At 44.3% G+C, this 10,866-nt stretch overlaps 1 protein-coding gene across 6 annotated transcripts in view; it reads right to left on the bottom strand.

Annotated features, from left to right (window-relative positions):
- Positions 1–1,286: 1,286 nt before the first annotated feature.
- Positions 1,287–10,866, bottom strand: part of LOC132393368 (sialic acid-binding Ig-like lectin 10) — a 77,495-nt gene continuing 67,915 nt past the window's right edge. For 3 of the 6 annotated variants that reach the window (XM_059968491.1, XM_059968500.1, XM_059968509.1), the window contains 5 exons: positions 10,112–10,393; positions 9,022–9,315; positions 6,180–6,276; positions 2,604–2,691; positions 1,287–1,954 (listed from right to left, as the gene is read on the bottom strand). In XM_059968491.1, the coding sequence (XP_059824474.1) occupies positions 1,853–1,954; positions 2,604–2,691; positions 6,180–6,276; positions 9,022–9,315; positions 10,112–10,393 (863 nt within the window). In that variant the 3' untranslated portion in view covers positions 1,287–1,852. The remainder of the gene's footprint in view (positions 1,955–2,603; positions 2,692–6,179; positions 6,277–9,021; positions 9,316–10,111; positions 10,394–10,866) is intronic. The other 3 variants (XM_059968512.1, XM_059968519.1, XM_059968527.1) reach the window with 3 other exon arrangements.

Here is a 10,866-nt window from a genome sequence, read left to right as displayed (position 1 = left end):
AAATCCAATAGAAGCAAACAGTTCACAGATGTAAAACTGACAGACCTTTAATTCCACACTTAATAAATGTCACATTAGACAAATCCTCTGTGCAACATGCACTCAGTGATGACTTTATTAGGGACATCCAATCATCTTGCAGCAACTTCATGCTTAAAAGCATCCAGACATGGTCAAGAGGTTCATACCAAACATCAGAGTGGTGAAGAAATGTGATCTAAGTGACTGACTGTGGAATAATTGTTGGTGCCAGACAGGGTGGTTTGAGTATCTCAGACCCTGCTGATCTCCTGGGATTTTCATGGACAACGATCTCCAGACTTTACAGCGTGTGGTGTGAAAACAAACAAACAGAAAAAGCTGCAATTTTGTGACAAGGCACGCAACAGGTTGAAATTTGAAGTATATGGGTTATAGTCGCAGAAGGCTACATAACCCGTAATATCAGGACAAGTCTGCCACTGTCCACTGAATATGACTGATTATTGATCTGGTCGTCGCTTCCCTTCGCAAACCCCATGCCTGCTCAACAAATCAGTACTATCACTGAACAGAGGGCAGTGTCTGAGCCCACACGACCCCGCAGGCAGACTCCCCTTCACACGGAGCCCAGAGCTGGCTGCAATATTCCAACCATCCAGGCAGCTTCTGTGCAAAGAGAAATAGATCAATGTTTGAGGAGCATGTATGATTTTGGCAAGATATCTCTGCTTTGAACTTGGATCCCCATACAATTAAGGCCAATGCAGTGTTTACCTTCCACATGCCCATTGTAACCATTAGCAACCTGTGCACAGTGTAGAGATTTGTCCCAAATGATATTGGAGCTGCAGAGTCTGGGCCCACTCACGTGTTTGTACATTACACCCACTCCACACCCCCACATGTTCTCTGTCCTCACAGACCCAGTTATTCTGCCTCTGTCTGTGACTCCAATATGAGGAGGTAACCTGGTGGAGGGACCTAGCAGGCCTCTGGGATGGTCCTAATTTATCCCCACAACCCCCCACCCCCAGTACTCAGATGTCTTGAAGTCCACTCACTGATGTCATGTGGGGAATGTGGTAATCAGTCCACAGCAGCGAGGGTGACCCACATCGTCTCTAAGTAGACCGATGAATACCGGCCATGGCCCCCCCCTCCTCAGCTGATGGGAACCAAGGTCCTTCTTCCCAACAGTGATCCACTGTACTCCCCCCTCAATAGATTCCTTCAAATCTCCTTACCTCTCCTCCCACAACGCAGTGCTCCCTTCTCAGCACCATCAATAACTCTCGGAGACGTGATGCAAGATATAGGCTTTTATTGGCTGGAAGAAAGAACAAGCTCCAATCGCCTTTATACTGGGGCCCGTGGGAGGAGCCACAGGAGCAGTCAGCGGGGGGCGTGTCCAGACAGGTATATGTAGTTCACCACAGTGGCACATCCTCTTCACCATCCGTCCCACTGTACTCCCCATGAACAGCTCTCCCCACTCTCGAGTGGCATTCCCTGAGTGATGTTATCTCTTCACTGTGCACCCTGCATGCCCCCCCAAATAGCAATAAGGTTTTATTTGTCTGAATCAGCGAGTCTCCAGTTTCGCTTGATATGAATGAACATGATTAGAACGTAGGTGGTAACCCGGGTCTGTGGGGCCCAGTGCTTTGTGGGATCCTGCTGTGTGGTTGGCTGCAATGTTCCCTCCAGCACTGGCCATCTCCCGGAGAACCAGAAGCCTCTCTCCCCAACCTCCCCTCCCCCCACCCACTAGCGCTGCGAACCCTCAGGCTGGCCCGATTGACTGGAAATGCAGCTCTGCATATATGACCGTCTCCCCCCTGCGAAAAGGGCCCCCACTGCCGGGCAGCTCCTATATGTTGGCATATACCGGGTCACACTCCTTCCCCTCTCCAACGGGCAATACTGGTGAAACCTCCTTTGGGATCCGGATCCTCCTCTGCCTCTCCGTGTCCTGGGACAGAAATAAAAGCAAATCTCAATTCTTCATCAAACACCATTGAACTGCTCACTCCCCATCACGAAACTAATTCCACAACATCTGGATTTACTTCCAGGACTCTACAACTCAGGCTCTCAATATTTATTACTTATTTGTGTATTGTTACTTTTTATTTTCTATTTGCAGAGTGTTCTCTTTCGCACATTGGCTGTTTTCATCAATTATGTGTGGAGATTTAATTGATTCTATTGTGTTTCTTAGTTTTTGTTGTGAATGCCCACAAGAAAATAAATCTCAGGATAGAATGTAGTGTTCTTTGATAATAATACTATTTTGAACTTTGAACACTGAGGACGAAGATATTAAAACACTGTGAACACTGACTAGTGAATAACAGGTTGGAACCCTGCTTTGGGCACAGTCCTCTTGTTCTTTCCCCTCCCCTCCCTCATTTCTTCTCAGTTACTCTCTCCTCCCAATTCCCTGCGAGTCTCTCATCCTCCCTCACTTTTGCTCCTTCCCTCCCTCTTATTCACTCGCCCATCATCCTAAAGCCCAAACCATGGTAGTCTGTGAGCATTGCCCCATGGTGAAACACTCCCCCCTCAATGTCCTTCCCGCAGCGCTGTGCTCCCGGTGTCCTGCCCTTTACTGGACTGACCTGTACCTGAGGTGTGGTCAAGTATGGACTGGAGCTGACGGTGCTGTCCAGGATCTCCAACGCTCTCTCCTTGGTCCGTGCATCCCGTCTGGAACAGCAGAAGTTTGGCCGAAGGTTACAGAACATCAGAGTGTCAGCCTAATCCCCACCCTGATCCCGCCTCACTGTGACATCCAGACCGTCTGATACAACATCCTCCACTGAGGCTCTAGAGTGGCACCACTCTGCCCCTCCTCCTCTATCCTTCCTCCCTCTTTCCCCACCCCCTTCCTTCCCTTCTCCCAACCCTCCTCCTCCCCACTTCCCCTTTCCCATCGCCTCCCTTAACCCTCCTCCACCCATGAGAGACTGATAGAGAAAATATATCTGAAAGTTTAATAGTGTTCATCTTCGTTTGGACGCCTCACCTGTCGTGCTGACAACTGACCACTGATCAAGGTGTGACCACCCAAGTGCTGTGTGACCACGGGATGACAAGGACCAGACTGGAAGGCAGGGAATTCCCAGTCTCCCTCATTGTGCTTCTGGATCTGGAGCTCCCTTTGTTTAGGTTGGTTTATTTTATCATGTAAGTCATGTATAACATACAGACACCATGGACATTCTCCCCATGACAACGTGGATTCCTTCGGGTGCTCTAGTTTCCTTCTACATTCTAAAGACGTACCAGTTAGAAGTTTAATTGGTCATTGTAACTTGTCCTGTGATCGGCTGGGGTTTGGGGATGAAGGGCCTGTTCCGTGCTGTGTCTCTTAATAAATTATTTTGTCATGTTTGTAATGTACAGTGTTCCTGCTACTTGCCAAAGCATATACAGTGCCTATAAAGCTATTCACCCCACCTTGGAATTTTTCATGTTTTATTGTTTTACAAGATTGAATCATACTGGATTTAATTTGCCTTTTTGACTGAGCAACAGTAAACAACTCTTTCATGTCAAGGTGAAAAACAGGTCTGTACAAAGTGATCTACATTAAATTACAAATATAAAACACAAAATAATTGATTGCATATGTATTCACCCACCATAATATGACACACCATATGATGACTGGTCCAGACTATTGGTTTCAGAAGTCACATAATTAGTTAAGTGGAGATCTCTTTTTGGAGACCTATGTATGGTTAAGCTGTTTCAATTGATTGTAGTATACAGTGTCTCGAACACGTATTCACTGCACCCCCAGAAGTTTTCCTGTTCTCTTGCTGTTCAACTTTGAATTAATTGGATTTAATTTGTCTTTCTTGACACTAATCAATAAAATAATTGTGTCAAGATGAAAACAGATCTCGACAAAATTACAAATATAAAACACAAAATAACTGATTGCAGAAGTATTTACCCCCCCCTTTAAAATGACCACCAAATCATCACTGGTGCCACCGGATGGTTTCAGGAGTCACATCATTAGTTATATGGAGATGTGTTTTTGGAATCCTGCGTACGGTCAAGGTGTTTCAATTGATTGTAGTAAAAATACACCTGTATCTGGAAGCTCCAACTGCTGGTGAGTCAGTATCCTGGCAAAAACTACTCCATGAAGACAAAAGAATACTCCAAGCAACTTTGTGACAAGGTTATTGAAAAGCACAAGATGAAAGAAGATGGATAAAAGAACATTTCCATGTCACTGAATATCCTTTGGAGAACAGTTAAGTTAATCATCAAGAAATGTAAAGGATACGGCACAGCTGTAAATCTGCCTCAGCAGGCCATTCTCAAAACCCTGAGTGACTGTGCAAGAAGGGGACTAGTGAGGAAGGCCACCAAGAGACCTGTGACAACTCAGGAGGAGTTGCAAGCTTCAGTGGCTGAGATGGGAGAGACTGCGCAAACAACAACTGTTGCCCAGGTGCTTCACCAGTCCCAGGTTTATGGGAGAATAGCAAAGAGAAAGCTACTGTTGAGAAAAGCTCACATGAAATCTCGGCGAGAGTTGGCCAGAAGGCACGTGGGAGTCTCCAAAGTCAGATGAAAAAATGTTCTATGGTACGATGAAACCAAAAGTCAGCTTTGTGGCCTACAGACTAAATGTATGTTTGCCTTAAGCAAAATACTGCACATCAAAAACCACCATCCCTACCATGAAGCATGGTGGTGGCTGCAACATGCTGAGGGGATGCTTCACTGCAGCAAGGCTTGTGAAGGTAGAGGGTAAAATGAATGCAGCAAAATACAAGAAAATCCCCATTTCCCAGGAGAAATGGGACTTGGGAGAAGATTTGTTTTCTGGCAAGACAATGACCCCAAGCATAAAGCCAAAGCCAAAGCCAAAGCCACACAGGAATAGCTTAAAAGCAACAAATGTGACATCCTGGAGAGGCCAAACAGAGTCCAGACCTCAATGCACTTCAGAGTTTGTGCTGGACTAGAAAAGGGATTTTCACTCACAATCCCCATGCAATCTGACAGACCTTGAGCAGTTTTTTTTAAAGAAGAATGGGAAACATTGAAGTGTTCAGATGTGCAAAGGCGAAAGAAACCTGTCCACACAGACTCAAGGCTAATTGCTGCCAAAGGTGCATCTACTAAATAGTGACTTGAAGGGAGTGAATACTTGTGCAATCAGTTATTTTTTATTCAATATTTGTAATTAATTTAAATCACTTAGTAGAGGTCTGTTTTCACTTTAACACGTATGAGTCTTTCTGTTGATCAGTGTCAAAAAAGCCAAATTAAATCTACTGTGATTCAATGTTGTAAAACAATATAACATGAAAACTTCCATGGAGGGGTGAATACTTTTTATAGGCACTGTATACCACCAGCATGTAGAATGTAACAACGAACGTGAATGTTTGTTGATTGCTAGTCAGTAGGGGAGACAAGGACAGGAACAGACACAGACCCGGTGAAGCAGTCACCCACAGGCAGACAGCAGAGGGTAGGATTTGAACAGAAGCTGAACATTCCTCACCTACAATTTCACCTGGCCACATACCATCTCTTTTGTCAAGAAAGCACAGCAACATCTCTATTTCCTAAAGAGATTGAAGCGTGCGAGGCTACCTCCTCCCTCTATTCTAACTAATTTTTAACAGGAGCTCCATCGAGAGTGTCCTGACCAGCTGTATCACCGTCTGATACGGCAATGGAAAAGCATCTGACCACAAGACCCGACAAAGGATTACAAGGGCTGCTGAAATGATCATCGGGGTATCTCTTCCACCCATCCAAGATGTTAACCAGGACCCTTAGGATTGTCAAGGATCCCCCCCCCCCATCCGTCTCACAATCTCTTTGACCATCTTTGTCCCCCCCAGCACCCCACCATCAGGCAGGAGGAACCGTAGCATTATGAGAAGGACTGTGAGGATGGAAAACAGCTTCTTCCCCACCACTCCCAGGTCTCATCACTTATGAAGTGTCATTAATGCACCTTATGATCATTGTCAATCTTTTAGAATATATTTAATTATTTGTTAATTTATTTGGGAATGTTGTTTTATGTGTTGTGTGTGTTGTATGCACTGTGTTGTGTACCCTGGTCCAGGGAACGTTGTTTCATTTGACAGTATAAATGTATACAATAGAAATGACAATAAAACTGAACTTGAATGTTGATCTGGACTTACTTCTGGATGCACCTGGAGATAAAGAACCCAGCCAGTAGCATACTGAGAATGACATTGCTCGTGAGTAACACTGTGATCCAAACAGCAGAGACCCCACCTGTAACATCAAGCAGCAGGACAGCTTCAGAGTAGTCCACTGTGCAAGTCAAACCCTTTCTCACTAATGGACTGGCCACTGCCCAGAATTGGAAAAAGCTGCAGAAAGTTCTAAACTCCGCATCATGGTCACTAGCCTCTTCCGTGCCGAGGTCATCTTCAAATGTTGAAGCCTCAAAATGGCATCGTTATAGAACCCCACCTCTAACGATATGCCTTCTTCTCATTGCTACTGTCAAGGAGGAAGTACATTCTGAAGACAGATGCTCATGTGTGAGGAACAGCTTCATCCTCACTGCCACTGCCTCATGATTCTTTTCACTTTTTGTTTTGCTCTCTCTTTGCACAACTTATTTAATTCAATTTACTTTCTATAAATATATATCATGCCTATAAAAAGTATTCATCCTTTATTGTTTTACAACACAGATTCGCTGTGGATATAATTTGGCTTTTTTGACACTAATCAATAAAAAAAAGTCTCTTTCATATCAAAGCAAAAACAGATTTCTGCAAAGTGATCTAAATTAATTGCAAATTTAAAACACAAAATAATTGATTGCATAAGTATTCACCCCTCTCTAATAAGGCACACCAAATCATCACTGGTGCAGCCAGTTAGTTTTAGAAGTCACATAATTAGTTAAGTGAAGATTTGATTTTGGAGACCTGTGTACAGTCAAGCTGCTTTAATTAATTGTGGTAAAAATACACCTGAACCGGGAAGATCCAACTGTTGTGAGTCAGGGTGCTGGCAAAAACTGCACCATGAAGTCAAAAGAATGCTCCAAGCAACTCCCTGATAGGGTTATTGAAAAGTACAAATCAGGAGTAGAATACAAGAAAATTTCCAAGTCACTGACTATCCCTTGGAGAAGAGTTAAATCAGTCACCGAGAAATGGAAAGAATATTGCACAGCTGTACATCTGCCCGGAGCAGGATGTCTTCAAAAAGTGAGTAACCATAAAAGAAGAAGACTAGTGAGGGAGGCCACCAAGATACCGATGACAACTCTGGAGGAGTTACAAGCTTCAGTGGCTGAGATAGGAGAGACTGTTGCCCGGGTACTTCACCAGTTTCAGCGTATGGGAGAGTGGCAAACAAAAGGACACTGTTGAAAAGAAACCCACATGAAATCACAGCTAGAGTTTGCTGGAAGGTATGTGGGAGACTCTGAAGTCAGGTAGAAGAAGGTTCTATCGTCTGATGAAACCAAAATTGAACATTTTGACCATCAGAATCAACGCTATGTTTAGCTTAATTCAAACACCACACATCATCAAAAACACACCATCCCCACAGTGAAACATGGCAGTGTCTGCATTGTGCTGTGGAGATGCTTTACTATGGCAGGCTCTGGTAGGTTTGTAAGGCAGAGGGTAAAATCATTGCGGCAAAGTACAAAAATCCTGTTGGAAAACCTGATGTAGCCTGCTTTAGAACTGGGACTGGGAAGAAAATTTGTTTCCCAGCAAGACAAAGAACCCATGCATAAAGCCAAAGCTACACAGGAACGGCTTAAAAACAACAATGTTCATGTCCTGTTGTGGCCAAATCGGATTAGAGTCCTCAATCCAATCAAGTATTTATAGCTGGACTGGAAAAAGATGGTATAATCATGAGCCCCATGAAGTCTGACAGAGCTTGAACTGTTTTGTGAAGAAAAATAGGGAAAAATTGCAGTGTCCAGATGTGCAAAGCTGATAGCACCCTATCCACACAGACTCAAGGCTGTAATTGCTCCCAAAGGTGCATCTAATAAATACTGACTTGAAGGGGTGAGTACTTATGCAATCACATATTTTGTGTTTTATATTTGTAATTAATTTATATCACTTTGTAGAGTTCCATTTTCACTTTAACATGAAAGAGTCTTTTCCTGTTGATCAGTGTCAAAAAAAGCCAAATTAAATCTACTGTGATTCAATGTTGTAAAACAATAAAACATGAAAACTTCCAAGGGGGTGAATACTTTTTCTAGGCACTGTGTATATATTTCTTATTGTAATTTATAGATATTGTATTGTACATTGCCATGTAGTCCTGCCACAGAACAACGTATTTGACAGCGTGTGCCGGTGATATTGGACCTGATTCTGATTCTGATTCTAAAGTAATGTCCAGGACATTCGGCTTTTCATTGCCAACATTTTGTCGGAGAGAGAGATCCATGTGTTCCTTCCCAATTTTACTTGGGCTTTGTCCTCAGCACATTGAGGGAAATGGCTAATTCCTTAGATCAAGGCAGTGGGGTCTTAAAGGAAAGTGGAGTGTGCAATTCACATCTCACTGTCTCACTTCACCATCCCAATGTATGGTGAATGTATGCTTCTGATGTATGGTTGTCATCCGGTCCCATGTGTTGCTTCCTGATTTTACTGGGGCTTTGTCCTTCACGCATTGAGTGAAAAACCTAAATCCTTGGATGAAGGCAGTGGAGTTTTAAAGGAGAATTCCCATTTCACTATCCCAGTGTGTTCCTCAGCTTGTGATCTGATCCCAAGGGCAGCAGGGCAGCAGTCTGTACACAGCAAGATCAACATAGCTAGCAATGTGACAATGACCATTTGTGAGGTCAGAAAACTGTCGTAAACTCCCCTCTGTCCGTGTGATCTTCCCCATCCTGCCAGAAGGGAAGGCAGACTTTGCTCAGATGGAGCTCAAGTGGAAAACAGAGGGAATTGCTGAGCTTAGCTTAGAGCTGCACTGTGCTGAATGAAGGATATTTCCCCGTGTTATCCTCACCTGTCATCCACAGGAACACTGCAAACATGACCTCTCCATGCTGGTTTCGGACAGTACAGAAGGCGGTCACATCCCCCTCTCCCTCGCCCACACCCATCGTCAGCGAGCCAGTCACCAGCTGCCCGTCTGCCACCTGCCACGTCTGGAAACGACCGTGCGTCTGGTTCCCGCTGAGGTTGGCGAGGGGGAGGTGCCAGGTGAGCTCTCCGGGTGGGTTTGATCTGGCCGCACACACACATGTGATGACATCGGAGGTCCGAGTGCATCCTGAGTCCCGAGAAATCTCAGGCTTATCTGGGAAGAAACAGGCAGGGGATGTTGGTAGCACTGATATATTGTAATGGTCCAGTGTTATTCTGAAGCATCAGCTGTCCTCTGTGGGACACCCCTTTCCATTCTCTGTAAACTGAGGCTGTCTCCATTTTGATGCGTTGGATCCCCCTCCTCCACATTCAGAGATGCTCTTCTGCATATCACTGCTGTAACGTGTGATTGTTTGAGTTACATCGCCTTCCTGTCAGATTGAACCAGTCTGGTATTCTCCTCTGACCTTTCCCATTAACAAAGTGCTTCTCCCACAGAACTGACACTCAATGGATTTTTTTCTGTTTGTTTTTCACACCATCCTCTGTAAACTCTAAAGACTATTGTGCATGAAATTTTCCAGAAGATTAGCAGGTCCTGAAATCATCAGGCTCTTGAACAAGAGAAGATAGCTACACTCATTACTTAATGCTCGTTATTTTATTAGGAGTTATTTATATCTGCATTTGCACAGTTTGTTTACTGTTAGCAGTTACTTTTCTATGGATTTCCTAAGTATGCCTGCAGAGAATGGTTAAAGTCACTTTGATCATATTTCCTCCCCATTCCAATAGTTGCTCTGAACAACAACAGAATCTCTTAACCATGTCTGCATGCTTTTATGCATTGAGTTGTCAACACATGATTCGCTGATTAGATATTTCCATTAACGAGCAGTTTACAGGTACTTTATAAAGTGGCCACTGAGTGTGGATTGTGTATTGAAAGGTAAATAGTCCACTGACTTTGCATTTGTACTTAGAGATGTAGCAATGCATCCACTTACACTCCACACTGAGGGTGATGGCCCTCTCCGCAGTCCCGTGTTCATTCTCCGCCACACACTGATAGACTCCAGCCTGCTGGGGGGTCACCTGAGGAAACTCCAGCCGCAGTTCATTGCTGGAACTTGTTGTGTTCAGTGTGACACCGAGATGTCTCCACGTTAGATTAGACACTGGGAAACTCTGGACAGCGCAGAGGATCGATGTAGGAATCCCTTCCTTTATATTTACCCAGGAATTATTCACACTGTTGTTGGAAGTAATTGAGAAATTCTGTGGGGCATCTAAAGACAAACAGATGGTTAACAGTGCAACAGTTTCAAAACAATAAAAGATCATATATCAGTGTTAAAAAGTGAGCGGGGCCTGTTGGGACGTCTGCGGAGCAAGAGATCACGGAGTGAGTGGAGGCAGGTCTCTGTGGATTTGTGCGTATGAGGAGTGTTTGATGGCTCTGGGCCGATACTCACTGGAGTTTACAAGAATGAGGGGAATCTCACTGAAACTTAGTGAATATTGAAAGCCTAGACCGGGAGGACGTGGAGATAATGTTTCCTATAGTGTGCAGGTCGAGGACCGGGGGAACAGCTTCAGAATAGAGGGATGTCCATTTAGAAAGCAGGTGAGGAGACAATTCTTCAGCCAGAGGGTGGTGAATCTGTGTAAGTCATTGCCACAGTCTGCTGTGGAGGACAAGTCATTGGGTATATTTAAAACGGAGGTTAATAGCTTCTTGCTGAGGGTGTCAAATATAATG

This window comes from Hypanus sabinus, chromosome 1, assembly GCF_030144855.1.
Source record: "Hypanus sabinus isolate sHypSab1 chromosome 1, sHypSab1.hap1, whole genome shotgun sequence".
Classification (NCBI taxonomy): Eukaryota; Metazoa; Chordata; class Chondrichthyes; order Myliobatiformes; family Dasyatidae; genus Hypanus; species Hypanus sabinus.
This window is presented reverse-complemented; position numbering and strand designations above follow the sequence as displayed.